General features: G+C 37.2%; 1 protein-coding gene across 2 annotated transcripts in view; it reads right to left on the bottom strand.

Annotated features, from left to right (window-relative positions):
* Positions 1 to 21,301, bottom strand: part of cd109 (CD109 molecule) — a 32,751-nt gene continuing 11,450 nt past the window's right edge. The window contains exons 16-33 of one of the 2 annotated variants that reach the window (XM_007255440.4): positions 20,363 to 20,449; positions 20,159 to 20,228; positions 18,393 to 18,489; positions 17,245 to 17,359; positions 17,014 to 17,127; positions 15,434 to 15,646; positions 14,300 to 14,441; positions 11,592 to 11,768; positions 10,291 to 10,372; positions 9,741 to 9,969; positions 9,037 to 9,208; positions 8,229 to 8,419; positions 6,008 to 6,160; positions 5,842 to 5,907; positions 3,237 to 3,373; positions 2,937 to 3,093; positions 497 to 599; positions 1 to 367 (exon numbers count right to left, since the gene is read on the bottom strand). In XM_007255440.4, coding sequence (XP_007255502.3) covers positions 177 to 367; positions 497 to 599; positions 2,937 to 3,093; positions 3,237 to 3,373; positions 5,842 to 5,907; positions 6,008 to 6,160; positions 8,229 to 8,419; positions 9,037 to 9,208; positions 9,741 to 9,969; positions 10,291 to 10,372; positions 11,592 to 11,768; positions 14,300 to 14,441; positions 15,434 to 15,646; positions 17,014 to 17,127; positions 17,245 to 17,359; positions 18,393 to 18,489; positions 20,159 to 20,228; positions 20,363 to 20,449 — 2,496 coding nt within the window. In that variant the 3' untranslated portion in view covers positions 1 to 176. The remainder of the gene's footprint in view (positions 368 to 496; positions 600 to 2,936; positions 3,094 to 3,236; positions 3,374 to 5,841; positions 5,908 to 6,007; positions 6,161 to 8,228; positions 8,420 to 9,036; positions 9,209 to 9,740; positions 9,970 to 10,290; positions 10,373 to 11,591; positions 11,769 to 14,299; positions 14,442 to 15,433; positions 15,647 to 17,013; positions 17,128 to 17,244; positions 17,360 to 18,392; positions 18,490 to 20,158; positions 20,229 to 20,362; positions 20,450 to 21,301) is intronic. The other variant, XM_007255441.4, reaches the window with a different exon arrangement.

Here is a 21,301-nt window from a genome sequence, read left to right as displayed (position 1 = left end):
TTTCACTCATGAACTTAAATAATCATAATAAAACTAATAATTTGTACCATCACATTAATCACAGCATTTTTGCAGGTTTCCCAGTCCAAATTCAAGTCTTGATTACACATTAGAAACTGAAGAACTGTTTCAAATCAATACAAAGTGACCTCATATCACGAATAATTAATTTCTATTTAGAAGCAAATAGTTAAGGTGATCAGAAGAACCAAGAGCATAACTAAACTATTGTTTTGATGCCAAGACAGGCCACTGTCAAATATAGACACATCATTTGTCTCACAGTAAGAGCAGTCTCCTTCACAGAAAGAGCAAATTGGCATGTCTTGTCTGGCCTCAGATGTGTAGGTCCTCACTGTTCTCCTCCCTGTTGAGGAAACGGGACAATGAAACAATGAACATGAGTTGCTGATGCTGTCAAAATATGAGCTTGCATTTTAAGAAAAGCAAATTTTATAAAATTCTGTGTGGGTGGAAATCTGTGTGAGGAGCTTACGTGGCTCATAGTAGTCATAAAGAGCAACCACTGCATCCTGAACACTGGTGACTTTGAACTCCAGCAAGGTTGGGATAGTAACACATTCTTCACTCTTGGTCACCTGTGAGGAAAACAAAAGAATGTCTCTGAAGTTCATACTATCCTTAATTTAAACATCAATCATAGGACACTGCTGTAAAACAACAGCAAGAACAATTCTATAATCTTTTTTATTTGCCCCATTGCCATCAGGACAGTAAAACTGTCAGGTAATGTAAGAACACCAGATTCTGAAAGAGCTTCTCTTCAGTATAGTCTACTCATCTGCTAACTCTGTGCTTCACAGTAGAAGCAAAACACAACACTGATTCTCACATATTCTAGGACGACTGTACACTGTAGACTCTGTGTGTGACCAATAACCTGGTCTATATTCAGTATATTCAGGTAGTCAGCTGACCTTCTTTCAGCACCATTCTTTCAGCACATACTGTTGCTGAACCCAGACCTGACCAACTGTCACAACTCCAGATAACCGCACTGCTCCCACAGGCTTGTATGGTAGACACTAGACATGACATCACTTCAGCTGTCTCTCCTCTTACCCTGATGATCCATCACTCTGAAACAGAGTAAATGTGGACTCATCAGACCACATGACCTTCTTCTATTTCTCTAGAGTCTGATCTTTAAGCCTCCTAGCAAACTGAAGCCATTTTTTCTGGTTAGTCTCACTGATAAGTGGTTTTCTTTAGGCTACCCAACTGTTTAGTCCTCTCTTCACATTGTGTGTGTGTATGTATGGAAATGCTCTTACCTTCACTATTAAACACATCTATTAAACAGTTCTAGTGTTGTTTAAGGTTAACGTTTAAATGTTTACCAATCATGGTCATCATAGGAGGACTGTAGACTTTAGAGGTTTATCTGTGTGTGACCAGTTTAACAATCTTTAACACTCTGACTGACCAGAAAAAAAATACTATCCCTAGTTCTCAATCCAGCAGGTGAGGTGCTAAATCAGGCATATATACATGAGCCTCAAGAGACTTGTGTAATACTAACCTGATAGGAATGACCTTGTTTCGAAGCAAGGGGAACACAATATCACTAACATAACATAATAAAACTGCTCTGTACCTCTCTGATTACACATTACCACTGTTTCTGAACTACTCCAATTACATAACACCACTGTTCTGCACTACTCTTATTACAGGTTTTTATTGCTGGAGTCCTTTACCAGAGTGTCCTTTACCAGACTGTTTACATAAACTCTTTCTTACTCATCTCCTTTCTTTTTTTTTCCTGTATGTCCTGAGCAAACCCTCTGTTGCTCTGCTCAATGTTGGTGAAAGTTGATTCATGGTTGGGTGCTGGTGCCTGCCTTTCCTGGAACAGATTTATCCGATGGGTGATCTTGCCAGTGTTTGATGCAAAACTCTAATCACCCCTGTTCTTTCTTTCTTTCTTTCTTTTTCTTTCTTTCTTTCTTTCTTTCTTTCTTTCTTTCTTTCTTTCTTTCTTTCTTTCTTTGTTTCTTTCTTTCTTTCTTTCTGGTTTTGTCCTGGTGCTTCCCAGCTTGGCTGTCCACTACCCTGCTGCCCACTGCAAAGCTGTCCTGCTCTGGATCCTGTCACTGATTAATTTCTGCCACACTCCACATCTGAACTCAGGCTGAGTTTAAAAACACGTCAGTACACTATATACTATTTAGTGTGCCAGTGCGCAATTTTTGATAGTCCTAAACTATCTTAATCTTCTTAAACTTCTCTATGGCTACAGCAGAGAGACAACTCTCTGTTCTGGCCCTGGTTAGCATTGTGATGTGGAAGAGTCTTGCAATAAGGCATTTTGTTGCATGAGATGGACTATCACAGAACGCCATTAGGAACCCGAGATGTCTGGCATGCTGCATTACAGATGTGTTGCACTCTAATTCTGTATTCTATGTAGCTCAATAAATATGATTATGAGTGGCCATATATGCCTAAATGTTGAATCATTTATTGGTCCTGGTAACTCTTATCATCCTTCTGGGTGCAACTGTTTTTGCAACCATTTCTTTGATGATGAATGTATTTCCTCTGCCCACATGTTTAATGTTTTCATTTGTTTATGCAAATAATGTTTAAATACAATATCTGTATTATGTCTATTAAAATTAAATATGATGTAAAACATTTTTTTTTTTAAGTTCCCAGATTCTATTTTTTTACTCATGTGCCAAAGGCATGGTTCCAATTCATTAAGCAGAGTTAGGAAAGTTTTGGTCACAGTCTCAGTTAGTCTTAAAGTGGAAGTCTTTAACTCTCTTAAACGTCTCTATGTCTGCAGGTGTGAAAACAACAGCACTGACTTTGCCTAGCATTGTCATGTGAATGAATAAGGCATTTTGTAATGGTAAATAACTCAGGTTATCACAGTTAAGAAACCACAAATGACATAGGATGCTTACTGAGTCAAGATAGAGGATGACTTTTCCTGGCGGTGTCTCCACTTTTTTGACCAGGCTGTTTAAGGTGATGCCATCCTGAGCCAAACTGAAGCCAGTGAGAAGGCCAACCTCCAGAATAGCCATACCGGTCTGATCCAACACTTGGTTCTCTGATAGCCTGGAAGAAGTGTGAAGAAATGCACATTTAAAACAGCTTAAATATGCACTTAATTATCATTTTAGAGACATTTTGTATCTATAACTTTGTAAGCTAATTCACAATGTGAAATATCCAGCAAAATATTAGTTTAGCTCTCTTACCGAAAACATATATTGATGTAGATACTGTACAGGTTAATGTCCATGACATTTATGTCCATGTGAAAGGCCTCATTAGTGTGAGCATCACGGCGTCTGCGGGACAGCTCTTTGGCCTCTACGTTGTAGAATGTAGTAAGCTGATAAATGGAGGGATGAAAACAACAGATCAATTATGGCAAAACTCTGCTTTGATTAAAGTTGTTCAGAACAATAAGTATGTGAAATAACAAATCATTTCCTTCTTTTCCATTGAAATTGTAATCTGTTTTCAGTGTTTCCATGTGAGCAAGTTGAAAACCACCCCAAGGCTAGAAAAGCGTCTCAAGATGTTGATAGTGTCTGAACGAGACGAACAATGCGACAATACAAGTGTGAGTCGTGGGTGTTGTTAGCTTCACGCCACGCTTTCGGTATAATCATGCACTGCTGAGAGAGAAGAGTTCTGTGCATTGAGAGTGGAACATTTTCCCAATTACAGTAATTCTTTTTATCTGCGCCATTCAAACGAATGAGCGTTATGACTCAGGGCGCCCTACTTCCTGATTATCACACACAGCTGCTAGACCCATGCTTTTGTAAAGACTGCAATACCTTGTAAATTGGAATCTCCCAGGCACTGGCAAGTTCTCCAGGAGATTTCCAGCTGTCCATGCATGAAGTCATGCTGCTTTAAACACACAGCTGAAATTCCATTGTAAAGACACTGAGGTTCACCACAGCGGCTTTCAGGATGAGCTGTTGTCTTATAATTATATATGTGACTTGGCCACCTGGCGGCATTCTTAGAAATGATCCTTGAGTCAGAGACTCAAGCGCATTGTAACCAAAGTATATGGATAGATCCCCTTGACATACAGTACATTATCTCATTATCAAAAAACAGCTGCACCCAGAGGGAATCGACCAACAGGAATGAAACTGGTAGAAATAAAACCATATAGCTAGTTGTGCCTGACTGTGTCAAAATCTGCTAAATCAGCTAGGAACTGCATGAACTTTCATTCTGCATGAGATGGATTATCATTACATTACATTTGGCAGACGCTTTTGTCCAAAGCGACTTACAAAAGTCAAGTACAAAAGTAATAGGAATTAAGATAAACCATTTTAGATGGGCTTAAGGGAGGTCGAAGGGAAATAAAAGGATAGAGAAGTGAAGGAGGGGAAGAAGGAAATGAGGTTAGAAGTAGTTAGTGTGTTAGAGGTGTTTAGAGAGTAAGTGCTCTTTGAAGAGCTCTGTCTTCAGGAGTCTCTTAAAGATAGCGAGAGATTCTCCTGATCTGGTATTGGAAGGTAGTTTGTTCCACCATTGGGGAACTCTGTATGAGAACACTCTGGATTGCTTTGTGTGAGTGTTTGGCAAAGCGAGGCGACGTTCATTGGAGGAGCGCAGCGGCCGGGAGGTAGCGTAAGCCTTCAGGAGCGAGTGCAGGTAGGAAGGAGCTGTTCTGTCATCACCTTGTAGGCGATTGTAAGAGTTTTGAATTTGATGCGAGCATCAACTGGTAGCCAGTGGAGCTCAATGAGCAGTGGGGTGACATGTGCCCGTTTTGGTTATCACAGGATGATCTTCATACCAAAATGTCTGACATGTCTGACATATACATGCTATTTCTGTACGTGTAGCTCAATTAATGTGACCGTGAATTGCCCATATATGCCTAAACTTTAATCTTCGTTCAAAACAGCACTGAAATCTGACACTTCCTTCAGGGTGCAACTTATTTTGCAACTATTTATTTCACAATGAATGTATTTGCCCTGCCCACACATTTAATGTTTCCAATTGTTCATGCAAATAATGTTCAAAATTCATACAGTTTTCTATCACATTCTCATGTGCTCATAGCATGGCTCGAATTCATTAAGCAGGGTGATGAAATGAATAAATCCCAACTGCGCGTCATACAAAGTTTCTTCACCCTACAACCAATCTATCTCCTCCCTGAACTCGAGCCATATTCGAGCCTTCTATTCTCTGCTTCTCAGATTGGGTCTGGCCTTCAGGCTCAAAGAAGAAGTTGGCTGGACTTCAGCTCCAAGTTCTTTGAGTTCACTCCCTCTTACAGTTTTTTTTACAAAATTATCATATAATGATGGCTCACTGAACTCCTAAAATTTAGTTATATTTAGTTATTTAGTAATAAGCATGTTGCTTATGGCATGTAACATGATTAGTTACACAGCTCTGGAAAAAAAAAGAGAGACCGCTTACAAATGATGAGTTTCTCTGATTTTACCAAATTAAAAAACTTCTGGAATATAATCAAGAGGAAGATAGATGATCACAAGCCCTCAAACCAAGCTGCTTGAATTTTTGCACCAGGAGTGGCATAAAGTTATCCAAAAGCAGTGTGTAAGACTGGTGTTTTGTTTAATTTCTTCGAAACTAATTCAGAAACTGAAGTGGTCTCTTAATTTTTTTCAGAGCTGTATGTTAAGGCTTCTTTATTAAGTTAATTATTAAAAGATAAGTGTTGTTGTTTTCAAAGACACTCCGCATACTTCTAACTGCCGTATTTACTTATTTGTATAGAATGTAATTTCATAGAAATAAATAAGTCAGACATTTTGCACCTTTTAATAGTTTAAGTAGGGAGAATACCTGGAAGAGTGCAATTCCTTTTCCCACTGCAGATACATGGATGTGGAGCTCCTCTGTGGCTTCAATCTGTTGAATTAATTTAATATAATTAGACCTACAGTTATCCAGCAAGTTAACATACGACATGTAGAGTATATACTTTAGAATGGTCAGTGCTGATGGCAACCTCTTGGCTTTGGTACAGAAGGTAGTTGCTTTGGTTTATAGTGAAGTTGGCTACTTTGTCCATCGGGTTGGTCACTGTAATGTCAATGTCAGTCTGCTCTCCACTGTTCAGGCTGGCATAGGTTGATAGAGCCTGCATAGCAATCACTGTGTCCTGCAAAAGAAACAGAATGAGTTCATGAACGTGATAATAATAAAAAAAAACGTTTTTTTCCCACAACGTGAATATGGGCATAAATATTTGTGATAAATATAATTAAATAATATGCATAACACTTTTTTTTTTCTCGTAGAATAAATGTACATGTTTTTTGTACTACAACAACACAAATCGGGTTGGAATAACAAAGCCAGCAAATAACATTGCAAGGAAATATGAAGTGAGTCAGCTCAATAAAAAATACATGGCAATTAGTGGGGAAAAGCTGTTCTTATGGTTGAAATGTTTATATGAAATACAGCAGAGGGTGAGTTAGGGTTTAATTGGACCTGGAATTATTTACACATATGTGTATTTGTTTTTCTGTGCCTGTTTTTGTCATGGTGTCATTAGCAGAACTGCTATCATGTGACTCTACAGCAGCAGGTGCCAACCTGCTGCGCTCTGTCGAACGTTTACCACAACCAAACCATCACCTGCCAGCCATTAGATCACACAGATGAAAGGAACAGGGAAGAATCTGCAGATAGCGGCGGGCCTGGCAGCTTTGATTAGGCCGTCTTTAATCTCAAAACAAGCCGCAAAACAAAGGCCGCCTAAGACTAGACACCAGACACAGGGCAGCTGTTCTTCTGCTTCCCGGAATGTGTCAGAAAACCATCATCCAATTAAGAGAAGCTGGCTCTTCACTCGGCCCCTGACAGTATTCTCATCACCATGTTATTCTCGCTTCCCCAGTATCCATTTAATCACAATTTTAACCACTTGAATTCCGGGGGTTATAGTTCAGATATAGTTCAGGTTGTTTTCCAGCAAGTACAAAAAACTGTTTAATTGTGAACAGCTGCTTAGGTGAAAAACAATGCAACACATAACATATTTTTATCCATATACAAGTTCATCTTGGTTTTCTTTGTCCAAAAAACATGTTCCACAATGTATGTGTTCTATTAGTATGTTTACATTTCTGTTCTTAAGTATAAACAGTGGTTTGCAGTGGTTGAATGACATTGAAAATGTTAAGCGTACCTCCTCCATATGTTTCTCACTTGACTAAAGGTTGGTGAAGAAGGTTTTTTTTTATACAAAGGAGAGAATTCTGTTATCATCTACTTTAGCTGTCTTCCACTGTCTTATAGGCCCTTAGGTGTTGTTCATCTCAGCAGTGAATTCCTCCATTTTTAAAAGACCACATCTTTTTTTTTTTTAGACTCTTTGTTTCTTAATGCCTGGCTCACAATATAGGATTTTTAAAATCTTAACCAATTGTGAAAACGTGAGAAACCCCAGACATTTTTCACAGATTTATCTGTCTTCAAGTGTGGTAATTAATCAAACTCCACACACTATAAGATCTTCTCGCCATCTCCAATCCTCAAAATCTTGCAGGAGTTTCTCACCAACTAGACATAATCAAATATGGCGGATGACAGCAAAATTGTTGTTATACTAGATGCATATAGTATACTAGATGCTTTCTTCTCAAAAAAGGTCAAGAATAAGTAATGGATATGGATGCAACAATAGCTGAAAAAAGGGAGTCAACAGGGCTTGTATGTACTGCAATGCAAGCTGGAGGTAGCCACACATATATACATATATACGCTATGTGTGCAATGTATATATGTTGCACATATAAGTTGAAGACATGTAACTATAGCTAGCATATACATAGATATAAATAATTATGAATATAACTGTCAATATTAAATGTGTCATATTTATGATTCATTATCGTGACGGCCATGACTGTTCTGAAAGAAGATTGGATGAGCAAAGATTAGATTATATCTACTGCACAAGATAACAATCTACCTCAAATCAGATCTTAATTGTTGGGAGAAGCAAATCATCCATAAAATCTGCCTCAAAAATGGCATTATTTTTATGAAGGAATAATGAGAGAACCGGCCACATCTAACCAATAAGCTGCTAATAGGTTAAATGTTAAACTACATTTGAGTTAATGGAGCAATTAATAGAATGTTTTATTAAACTATTTGAATTAAAGCTAAACATCTCTAAAGGTATATCAGTGTGAACAGAGTGTGAGAGTCATTGCCTGGGTGGAGCCGTATCCTCCGAGGTGGCTCCTCTGCTGGCTGAGCCACTTCATCAGCGTGAAGCCCTGCTCTACGCTGCCCTGCTGGTAGTAAGACAACAGCGTGTAGGACGCCATCTCAATGTCTGCTGAGCGCGGCTGCCAAGAATCCATCAAGCCAGAGTCTGGAGAACTCCACACGGGCACGTTATCTGTCAGACAGTCAGAGTGCAAAACACTGAACACCTCTGGAAAATTTGCTTTTAACACACATACACACACAAACAACTGGCATAATGTCTTCTGTTAAACTGCTCATTTGTCTTCAGACAAATCTCAGGATAAAAATGACTAAATTGTCCTTTTGGTGCATAAGGAATGTCTCGAAATCAGGCCTTTTTTTTACCTTTAAAACAGAACAAATCTGGACTATAAGGACGAGGATGTGCTTTTGAGAGTACAATTATGTACATGTATATATAGTATAGCACACATCATATATAGTTCAGTGTACAGTATGAAGAAAATATTTTAGCATTGTTGTGGTCATTTCAGATATTGTCTTTATGTAAAGATTACTGACAATCTACTTCTTTCATAAAAATAAAAAAAAAGAACATTCCAATTTTAATGAATTTAGTGCAGTGCTATATCTGAGTCAAAATAAGAATTCAGTTTTTGTCATACTGTTAAACGTAATATATACTGTGTAAATGTCTTAGATATCATGCTGTGGTCGACTCTTGGTGTGATTTCAATCACAACTAACTGAACAGGAATTTTTGAATGATATTATACTGCCAGTAATTTTTTTACAGTGTTTACCCACCTTGCATCTTAGCCCTGCTCATCAGCTCACTGAGAGCACTGCCGGCGGAGGGGCTTTTGGCCAGAGACAGGGCATAGGTCACCAGACACAGGCTGTAGTTACTGGAGATGCCTTCGCTGAGTTTTAAGGTCAGGTAGTTTACAGCAAGCGATACCTGTCCTGCATAGTTAGACTAACACATAGAAAAAAAGAGCATTTTAACCATTCAGCTCACATTACATAATGATATTTAAATTCACACAAGTCACTTTTTTTACATATACATTTCCTTTATATTTGAGGCTGCAAGATATTTTCAAGTCATAAAATACCTTCCCTTCTACAGCCAAACACAAACATATCTTGTTTTAATGCAAATATAAAATTTGGGACAAATCTAATGGTTAAGGGAAGGTCTACCCACACAGTGGCTTCCCCTAAATGGCTGCAGCGCTTTGGAACTCTGATTAGACCATTTGATTAACATATGCTGTTTAAGCATTAAGTTAAAACCAGAATGATCCCATAGAAAACAAGCTGTCAGTCAACACATTTGTGAGGATTTGTCAATATCTAATAAGGATAAATTATTTAAAAGAAAACCTTTGAATTGCTTAAAAAAACATTGTAAACTGTTTATTTTTCTTTGTGAAAAGCTGGATCTGTTCCAATCAAATTAATTTAATTGAATCAAATCTTAATAAATGTAATCTTATGTCACATACACTGTAGCTCACATCCTCCAGAAAAGCCATAAGCACATAAGCAGTGAGAGACACAGAGCTGTCCAGTCCACCCTGGAGCTCAGTGTGGATGACCCGGCCAGGTTCCTTGAAGGCCCCGTCTGATGTTTGCTGGGCTATCAGCCAGCTGGCCGTACGCAGCAGCACTGATTCATCAATAAAGATGAAGGCCCGAGCTTGGAGGAAGCACCTCAACACAAAAGCTGACAACCTAGCAATAAAAGAGAATATGGGTAGGTAATGTTTAGGTTTTTTATCTATATTTGACCAGACTTTAGATTTAAATGCTTCAAAAACGGGTGTGCATTTATACTGGGGCTATCAAAGTTTGCAACAGATTTGTAATAGAACTGTCCTATGTAAAAAAAAAACACTATGACAATCAATATGTAAGTAAGATGACACATATAATCACATATAATCACTTAGTCTAAACTGATTTATCATGTCATTCTCTCTAATGAAAGCTAATCTGTTCCACTTTCTTATAAGTACTATTTGTGTGTGTGGCTGTGAATAAATAGATTCTCACCATGTACTACCAGAAGGGTCACTGTCTCCAAAAGCACTGAAAGAGCCATCCTCTCTCTGGTATGACAATTCACGCTCATAACCTGTTCGTACACAGCATATCTCATAACCAGTTCTACATGAGTACATTTTAGCATTTCATATTTGTAAACTGTTGAATTAATGTGGAATGTATTGTATATTACATATTATATAAGTTGTCTACTGTTGTAGTAGAAGGAAGGTGAAATACATTAATAGATGAATGTAGCAAAAGGTTTTGAAATTTGAGGCATTATGAATATTGTACAACTTATCCAAACTGTCAGAATTCTTGCTTTAGCAGTATTTGGCACTCCCCAAAAATGACAGTTTATTAATCCTCTGGGGTTGGCACATACAATATGATGTGTCTTAATATATTTACTAATGTCTTTATGATACTACAGTGCAGATGCAAGCAATCTTAACCATTATCTAATAACATCTCAGTCCCTGTTTCTTGTCCAAAATAAAGAACCCTATTTAACTGGAAATCATTGTTTGAGTGGTGATTACACTATAATTATAGAAGGTGTATATTTAAATATATAAATGTCTGTTGGCCAGTTTTACACAAAACATAGAAAGAAGTTCAGATAAGAGGATGATGGATGATGGATTTGGCAGAAAGGCAGAAAATACTCAGCTCTGTATTATTAAGACAGCAACAGAAACATTGAGAAATGCTGGTAATTTTTGCCCAGGAGAAATATATACAGGGGTTGGACAATGAAACTGAAACACCTGTCATCATTTTAGTGTGGGAGGTTTCATGGCTAAATTGGACCAGCCTAGTGGCCAATCTTCAATAATTGCACATTGCACCAGTAAGAGCAGAGTGTGAAGGTTCAAGTTCTGCTCAAAATATTGCAAAGCACACAACATTATAGGTGACATACCAGAGTTCAAAAGAGGACAAATTGTTGGTGCACGTCTTGCTGATGCATCTGTGACCAAGACAGCAAGTCTTTGTGATGTATCAAGAGCCACGGTATCCAGGGTAATGTCAGCATACCACCAAGAAGGACCAACCACATCCAACAGGATTAACTGTGGACGCAATAGGAAGCTGTCTGAAAAGGAATGTTTGGGTGCTAACCCTGATTTGCCCATGGCTGCCCAAATCATGGCAGAATTCAATGTGCACCTCAACTCTCCTGTTTCCACCAGAACTGTCCGTCGAGACAATAAATTATTGTGGTCTAAAACCAGGTGTTTCAGTTTCATTGTCCAACCCCTATAGCTTTGCAGGCTGAGAGACTGAAGGTACAGGTAGCCCACCTTGTGTCAGGTAGTTTATAGCTGTAGTGCGGATCTTCTCATCAGCCTGGCCTGTGCTGCTCAAGTACTGCAGGACGTAAACGTTCGGGGCAAAGTTGATCATGTTCTGTTCTCCACAGCCATACGGCATCTGGATCAGTGTGTCCAGCCCGCTGATGGATGGCCCAAGTATGTCACCTTCATAACCGCACACACAAACAGGAAACCACATCATGACACACAAATACACACATGCACACATGTCAGCCGGTGAATCACCTTTCCTGCTGTCCAGCAGAAGAACACACACAGAACGAAAGACCACTAAACGAGCCCCACTCTGCATATTTACAGCCACTGCCACCTACAACACAGTCCATGTTTACTCCGACCCACTGCAGCTCCAAACAAGCGGAGAGGTCCGCTAAGTGGAGTAGCGTGACTGAAAAGAGAGCTTTTCACTGCCTCCTGCTCCCAGGGCAAGCAACATAATCACACAGCTGCCGGCCATAAAAGAAAAAAAAACACCCAGAAGAGTGAAACACCGCCAAGAGTGCCATTATTCCCCTCCTTCTACTTCTTCCACTCAATATTTATGGATCAACATGTTTGGGGGCTTATCATCTTATGTCAGTGTTTCCAAAGAAAGCTTACTTTTTATTAGACAAATAATTAGAAAGCACAAAGAAGAAGGAGGCAGGAGGAGAGGAACAGATAAAGAGTGATGATGAAAGTGTGAGTTAATGACTTAGTAAGAGAAAATGAGGAGTAAATGAGAGATTGTAATTGCTGCTATTGCTTGTAATGTAATATGCCTTTTTGTTTTTACTTCTTTTTAACCCAAATGTGTCACAGACCCTTTAAAAGATGTGGAAAGTTCGTTACAGAACTTTTCCTTCCCTTTACCTCATAGGGCCCTATTTTACTGATCTATGGGTGAGCTGTCAACAGTGCAACGTACAGCTGGATTTAGGGAGTCAGTGTGTGTTTGCTATTGTAAAAACGGGAAAAGTACACCTTGCATGGCTTGAAAGATGCAAAAGCATGTACTATCTTTCTTAATTTATCATAGGTGTGTTTTGGGCATAACGTGACAAGATAGCAATGAACATCTGATGGTTGACTGTTGTAAGGGTTCAAATCAGTCAGTGGCGCACCTGTGCCTTCCGCCACCAAGATAGCAATATGCCAGAAATATACCTGAACACACCTCACTTCTGGACCACCATGTCCATCAGCGTAGATATTCACTGTATTTACAAGCTCTGTTGCTATTTAAACAGCACAGATGAATTTGGTAACACAGTCGACAATATCAGCATCTTTACAATAAAGAGTGCAGGTTCTTTTCCATTACCCGGCAGGAATGGAGCTCTTCATTTTGTACTTAAGAGTTTGTTATTAAGTTTAGCAAAGCAGACTATTTGGTTTCAAATCTGATTTTTTAAATCTAAAAATCAGCTGACAGTACAGCTGTGTTACATCTAAAACCTAGCCAAAACAACTGATGGGAAATGCATTTAGCTTTATATTTTAAACATATAGATTAGTTCTGGCAACAAACGGTAACACGGTAGCTGACCTGGAGGTAGATTTGAACAACCAATGTTAGTAAGCTACTAACTGAGTTATTGAAAGAGAGACCAAAGTGCAGAGCTGGGAAGAACCAAAGAACAAACTTAAAATTATATAAGTAAAGGCTTCCACAGAAAATACTGATGGGACTAGGAAGGACAAAGACACTTAGGAACAGAGGAAATATTTATTTGAGCAAAAAGGGAAAACTTGTATTACAGAGGACTCAAATCTCCAACCTCTTGGTTATGAGGCCAATGAAACCCCACTGCAACAGTGGAGCAGCTCACATGAAATATTGACACAAAAAGGCAAAACATAGGGAAGCCTGGCCAGCTCAAAATCTCAGAGCAATGAAAAAACTCAAGCAAGAGTAAGCTCCCAAACAATTCGATTCAAAAGAGAGGCAGAAACTCAAAAGACTTCGAGGATGGATTATTTCTTCACATATTACTTTCTTATTTTGTCTTCTATTCCATTTATTTATTTTAAGATAAGAAACAATTTGAGGCAAATTAAGACCCTAATCAGGGTGTAGTGGTTCTGGGTTTCCCTCTAGTGTCGGGGGGTGGAACAGCAGGACAGTTTGCACCCTTACACAAACAGTGATTGATAACATATACTGCCTGGCCAAAAGAAAAGGTCACCACCTGGAGCAAATAGGTAAGACCTTCCCACTGAATAGATGATTATGTTTCAGCTGCCAACAAGTTTGAACTCTAACTTCTCATTTGTTAAACAACCAAGACACTTCCTGTGGTTGTTTAAAAGATGTTAATCTGTTTCAGAAGAATCAAATTATTGGCAAGCATCAAGCAGAAAAAAAACATCTAAGGATGTTGCTGAAACTACTAAAATCAGGGCATGAGACTTGAATTCACCTCTCCCATTAAAAGCAACTGAAAATAAGTTATTTCAATAGTATTCAAAAATGCAGCATAAACCCAGCCATCTAAAACCCCACTAAACCTATGGATGTTAATCACTTGACTGTAAGTTGTACATCACACAATTACTGCTATGGTAATTTGCCCACTGTAATTTCTTTTACGATAGTGCTTTACTATGGACAGAGGTAAGAGTATCTGCTACATGTTTAAATGTAACTGGTGGATGTGAAAGCAGGAGGAATGGAGCCAGTGAAGTTTACGTACCTACAGCCGTCACCACAGCCCTCTGACTTCCTGACACCACATTTACAGGGAAAATAAAGTCCAGCTTTTTGTGAAGGTCATTCTGTAACGGGGGGAACTCCAGGAACAGTGTCTGAGTGAACGACTCTTCCATTCCTTCTGGCTGGAGAATAACAACAATACATGCACTTACTGGTCATTTATTAGAAACATCTTTCTTGCTGCTCCACCTTGCTGCTGATGATGCACACAGATAGTAGATGAGAATTATTATAATCATTTAGTTTAAGTGGCGTTTCGAAAGTGTTTTTTCATTGTCTCATGGGTGCTGTCTCATGTCTCATGGCCATTACCATGGTCTGTTTTCACAAAAAGTCTTAAAACAAATACATGAACTGAGAAATAATAAAGCTTACTTTATTTACTTTATTTTTTTTCATTGGATTTTTAGACTTTATTCTGATCTATGAACTCAGAATATGCTGTTTACATGACTACTTAAATAATTAGTTAACTGCAATGATTACAATATACTAAGATGTCCATTTAAAATAAATGTCTGGTGCTCACTGGGGGTTCTGTATTCTGTATTTTTTATGTTTAATGTTTTGCCTGATTCTTTGTCCTGTGATCATGTTTCTGTAAAGTTGCTTTGTGACAACACCAGTTGTAAAAAGCGGTATACAAATAAACTGAATTTGATTTGATTTGATTTAAAAAGTGGTCCAGCGGTCAAAAGCCAATCAATGACCAGGATGTAATTGTATTCCTAAGTAGCGGGCCTTTTAAGTAGATGGAGCTCATAAAGAGGTGAGCAGATAGTGAAATGTAATGGCTCGGACATGCAGACCCTCACAAAGCTTACTTTTAATGGATTTGATTTGTATAGATACTTACAGATTAGGACGCATCATACATTTTCATCATGAGGTTTAAGGCTTGCTTAATGTGGTCAGTAAAAACAGGCATGAGAAGCCCAGGAGAACAGAGTAGTGAATTGTTTTGTAGTTACATTATGATTGATCAAAGGATACAGCTGTTTCTACAAGAGAGATTATAGCTGATCAAGTGAACCCTGTGTTTCATTAAGATATTCAAACCTGATGGAGTATTTCATCTCTTTAAAGCCTTCAGAGAAAAGCTTTTCCAACTTACCTTGACCAGGATGGTCTGGTAGACAGAATCAGAGGCATAGTTGGAGACAGCTTTGACAGAAATTGGGATCTGTCCCAAGTCAATGGCTTTAATGGGGAACTGCACTGTAGTGCCATTCTGACTCCATACAGACACATGGCGGACACCAGGCATGGAGTCTTCAATAGAAGACACAAACTCAAACATGCTGCTCTCCTGGACCTCCACCATCACCTGGACAAATAGACAAAACACATAGTAAAGCCATCTTTAAAAACATCTATTCTTTATTTTGTCTAGCATTTCATCTGTTCACAAAATGATAAAACACTTAAAAGGACTCTACCAATACTCTCTAATAAGTCCAGCAGCCCCACTTTGTCCTTGTTTGGGTTATATTGGAGGTTTTGTGTTGTTTTTGGGGGTCTCCACTGGTGGGATACTATTTTAATTAAGAACCACTACGCTTACTGAGTAATTTCTGTCTCTCTCCCTGTTCAAATAAAGTTGCCAAACAGGACTATGAGCTTGCATTCCTCAGTGATGTTAAAATATTGTTTTGTAATACACACACAGATTGAGATTTCAAGTAATAAACAAACACAAAGTATTGAATAAGTGTGAAGTAAATAAAAAAAATTATACATGGTTTTCAACATTTTTATCAAATAAAAATCTAAAAAAGTGTGACGTGCAAAAGTATTCATATCAATACTTAGTGGAGCCACTCTCTAACAAACCACTAAGGCCTTTTTTTAGAACAGGTGTATTTATACTGACACTTAATTACACACAGCTGGACTAATTAAGTGACTTATGAAGGCAGATGATTGCAATAGATTTTATTGATGTGTTTTAGAGTAAAGGGGGCTGAATTCACGTCACACTTTTCAGATTTTTATTTAAAAAAAAATTGAAAACCTTGTAACATTTTCGTTCCCCTTCACACTTATGCAATACTGTGTGTTTGTCTATCACTTAAAATCTCAATAAAATACATTCAAAGTTTCTGGTTGTAAGGTGACAAAATGTGGAAAAGTTCAAACATATAGATCTATGCATGTATGATAGTATCTCATAAAAGTGAGTACAACCCTCACATTTTTGTTAATATTTTTTATGGGACAATGGGATATACCACATAGATACAGTGTAAAGTAGTCAGTGTACAGCTTGTATAACAGTTATTTTTTACTTTTTTGCAGGGTTTATGCTTTTTTTATATATTTCCAAATACAATTCAGTACACACATACATGTACTATATATATATATATATATATATATATATATATATATATATATATATATATATATATATATATATATATATATATATAACACAAAAACACTATCAAAAAAACAAAAAATATCAATATGGAGATAATTTGTCAGTATGTGAAATACCTCAAGTACTATCAAGATCATCAAAACAGTTACACTTGGTTACATATTAACAGAATTAAAATGACGTTGCTTTATTTATCAAATCATGTGCTCAGGATCTGCTCCTCCCGCAAACATAATGCATTACTTTTGGTGGTGTATTGCTTGCATGTATAAAAGTGCATGATATCTCTTGGATATAGAACAGAAGCCCACCTCCAGTTCCTGGTCCATGTAGTTGAACAAGGTGACCTCCAGCAGCAGCAGCTCTCCGCGGATGACGTAAGCCGGGAGACTCAGGGACAAGAAGAAGTCTTTGAACACTACCAGCTGGGAGAGATGCTCAGAGTAAATAAACATCCATAACATAATAGGTCTTTGTTTCTGTATTATGATTACATACATGATGTGTTTATAACGTCAGTAAGTCAGTAAGCAGATTGTTACCTCTGTAGGAGCACTAAAACCAATGCCCAGGTTTTCGGATATTACGAAAGCAGTGGCCACCCAGGAGGTCATGCTGTCTGGTACGGTCAGATGAAGAGGTAACGTGGTATTCTCACTGCAATACAAAGAGATTTTGAGCATTGTTAAGAAAAGCATGTGTGTCATCATCAGAATACTGTGCCTTTTTTTTTTTCAAAACTACCACTAAAATTACCATTTATCATATTTATTCATATTCATATTTATTTATACAAACTAAACTAAAATAAATTAAATTGCTTTGATATTTTACCACGACAGGTTGTACAGCATTAGTTTTATTCGGAGCCAATATGATAAATATTAAGTGCAATTAATATCATAAAATATAACTGAAAATAAACCAGTAGGAAGGTTGTGATGTGACTTTCTTAAGAGGTTTTATCCCAAAATGACAGGGTGGGCAGGTAAACAGGATCATTTAAAAAGCTTGTTATTTAAAACAGCTAAATTGATTATTAAAATGTCTAACTTTTTAAAAACTTCAAAACTAATAATAAAACAAATTAATTAAACCTCTTAAAAACACATTTAGCTTAACCAGGCAGCACTGTGGACATACCAAAAGCCTACCCCCAGTGTCAAAGAAACCTATATAATATGTAGAAAAGTACAGTAAAGTGAAGATTAACATTCCTTTATATATGTATTGTGGTTATTCAGAGTAGATCTTAAAATTAAACAGGGTATTTGTATGAAATTTAAACAACCATGCTGCAAACACAAAAGTTATGGTATACTAATATCAACCCCTATAGGTTTGTGTGTATGTTTGAAGTCAATAATAAAGTCAATTAAACACTAAAGTATAGTTAGAAATATTATGTTGGACTGCATTTGCACTATTAAGACATTATAGCAAAACAATATCCATGTTAGAATACTTTTTAATAATTCAAATAGTTTATAAATATTCAGTATATCTGACTAATTCATTAGTTGTATTAATTGTGATTTTATTAGCTTGTGGCTTCTGGGGGTTTAGAAAAGCCAAGGCCCTGAAAACAAGCCTGTAAATCATAACACACAAACATCAGACAGCACCCCCTAGTCGGCTTAATAAGAATGACCACTTACTGAGATATTTCTGAGAAACACAAAGGACATACCTCATGTAGCTCTCCAGCCACAGCCATGTCTCAGGGAAGTTTTTGCGTGGCTGGAGGTTGTCCTGCTTCATTGAAAACATCTGGACTCCCTCCTCTACTGTGACATAATAAAGGGGGGGAAAAATAGCATAGCCGTGGTCAGCTTTAGTCTGGAACAAATGATAATATTTCCTTTCATACAGTGTGATTAAATTAGGAGTAAATTTATCTGAATTAGCATTACAGCATAACAGAGAAGTATACCATTTACTTCTCACAGTTTCAAAAACAGTAGGTCAGCATCACCTCTGCTCTTCTGTTCTTTAATACATCTTTGCATATCAGAGTTAAACAGTCTTTAAATCCAAAACTTTGACTGATGCCAACTATGTCTGATATTGATATAATTCTGATATCCTCATGTTTCACAATAAGAGTTTAATAATATAACATTAATTATTAAGGTAGCTCTTTTATTAAAGGTGTTTAAGTAAAGTCAGTTGTTCTACAGAGAACCACGAAAGGTTTTTCAAATACAAGAAAGCACTTTTAATTCCTTATGGAGCCTTAAAAATGTTTCCACTCAGTTTAACATTTTATGCTTTTTGGGAAGAGTAAGATATTGTTAAATTATAATATTATTCTGTAATTATCTATGAAGCAACATTAAATATTAAATGTCTGTTTATATAGACTTGATATTTTTGGCCACTAATGGTTTGTCTTGTGGTTTGATTGCCATTTTTAATTAAGGCATTATTTGTACACTTAAAACATGCTAGATCTTGATGACCGAAAGATTCAAGTTGAAAAGCTTTACTGACATAAACTGTGTAATTAGCTGAGAATGAAATGACATAAAAACAGTCCATGGAAACCAAAATAATACCGAAAATCTAAGTAAAACACTGATATTGTAGGTTCATTCAATTTCCATGAATTTCATCACAGCAGCTCAGGAGGAACCCAGGGCCCACAGCACTAGAATACTGTCTGAGCTGGATGATGCTGGGTTGTGACTATAGGTCCCTCTTGAGGACTTTGGGCTCTCATGCCACCCTCGTAAAGTCTGTTTCTGACTGTTTGTTCAGTAGTCTGCTGGAGGTCACTTTGTAGGACCTCCTGGCAGTGCTCTTTCTTTTTCTTCTCACACATAGGGGCAGATATACTGTAGGTCCTGCTGCTTGGGTGCACAAACGGATGTGCCATCCTGGAGGAGCTGGACTACCTGTGCAGGCTGAAAGAGCTGAAGGTACTGCCTCATGCAACCAGTGTTTACAAGGAGACTAAAAACACAAAACTAGAGAAGAATCTGTCGAAAGGAGAGGAGGAAAGGAGTATTTGTTTGTGGCACCACCTATAAAACCATTCCCTTTTTGAAGATTTGTTTTACTGTTGCCCCTCTGGTTTCCATTTTCATTTGCACTAAAGGTAAACCTGATTTGTAGTTGCTTATACTATCTAACTAGTTAGATTTTTAACCATACTTTTTTTTATGAAGTGAATTTTAAATATCCTGAACCCTCTACCACTTTCTCTCTACAGATCTATTCAACATTCTGGATGAATATAAATTTTGTATTATATTCTTGAAAATTATGTTAATTTATTTGTTCTATTACATTGTCTTAAATTATCAGGTTTATTCCAAACTTCTGAACTGTGTCATGAAAGAATAATTCGTTCTCATTCCTATCTTTAAATATTCATCTCCCTAGAGCATTTTAAGTGCTTTCATTTCCCTTTCAATCAGCTCAGTTACTATACTTACATAATTTCGTACTTACTGAAATCGTTAATATAGTAGTTGTACACCGGGTTCAGATTGGCATCTGTTAGGACAGTCACATCACTTGCCTAAAGGGAATAAAAATAAAAGGATCATTCAGACCTATGGTTAACTCCCTTTGCTTTATTTTTTATGTGTGCATAGAAAAATGGAAGAAACATGAGTTAAAAATGTAAGATCATATCAAGTCTTTTCATTCTACCATGAACATTGAATATGGATCCATCATGCTCGTCCCGGCCAATGGTGGAAAAAGCACTCCATTAAACTTATCCAGCTCATACATCACCTGCAAAATAAGCAAAGTTCTTCATTTTATTGAGGTTGATTAGCAGGATGTTAGTAAATAAATAAGGCATTTTAACCCTAATGACTCTAAAAGGCATTTTCAGTCAATAGTTTTTAAACAGCTTGTTTTCTCAGTGTGCACCAAGAACATAAATCATAATTCATTACCCTTCTAATGTACCACGTAATAAATGTAACAACATGAGCACTTAACATTTAAGTAAATGTAATGTACAGAGCACTTAACATTTTTACATTGAAGCAGACTAACCAACAAAGCACAATATATGTACACATTTACCTCAACAGTTTATGTCCTAAATTTACCTCAGTAGTGCTATTCTTATTATATTTTGTATACATTTCTAAATAAATTTACCTCAACAGAACACTTACTCATAAATGTACTTCAGCCATGCAGTAGTAGTAACACAACCTGAAACTTAATGGTTTTCGGTAAACAAACAAATGCTAAGGGTAAATTTCCTCACTCATCTTAAATATCTTAGCCCTGCACAACTAAAACAACGTTCTTTTAGCTTTATAAAGTCTCTTCACACTCATCTAATTTTTATATATAAAAAGAGGTTTATTTATGGCTTACAATGCTCCTTTGATCCTTTGGCCAGTAAAGTAAATCACCTGTGTGCTAATGGCTTGCCCTATTATCATCAAAGGCTATTTTGTGGTATTTTTTGTCAAAACTATTTTTAAATGCACTGACTGAATCTCCTTTAATCTCATAGTTAAACACCTGAGAGGCCTGAGTGCTAATGTGTGCTGACATCACAGTTTAGCCTTTGGCTTTATTTGCAAAAAAGGCTTTGTTCATTTAAAGAGAAAGCAAATACCT

The sequence above is a fragment of the Astyanax mexicanus genome, chromosome 1 (assembly GCF_023375975.1).
Source record: "Astyanax mexicanus isolate ESR-SI-001 chromosome 1, AstMex3_surface, whole genome shotgun sequence".
Taxonomy (NCBI): domain Eukaryota; kingdom Metazoa; phylum Chordata; class Actinopteri; order Characiformes; family Acestrorhamphidae; genus Astyanax; species Astyanax mexicanus.
The sequence above is the reverse complement of the archived record's forward strand: the minus strand, read 5'-3'. Positions and strand labels throughout refer to the sequence as shown.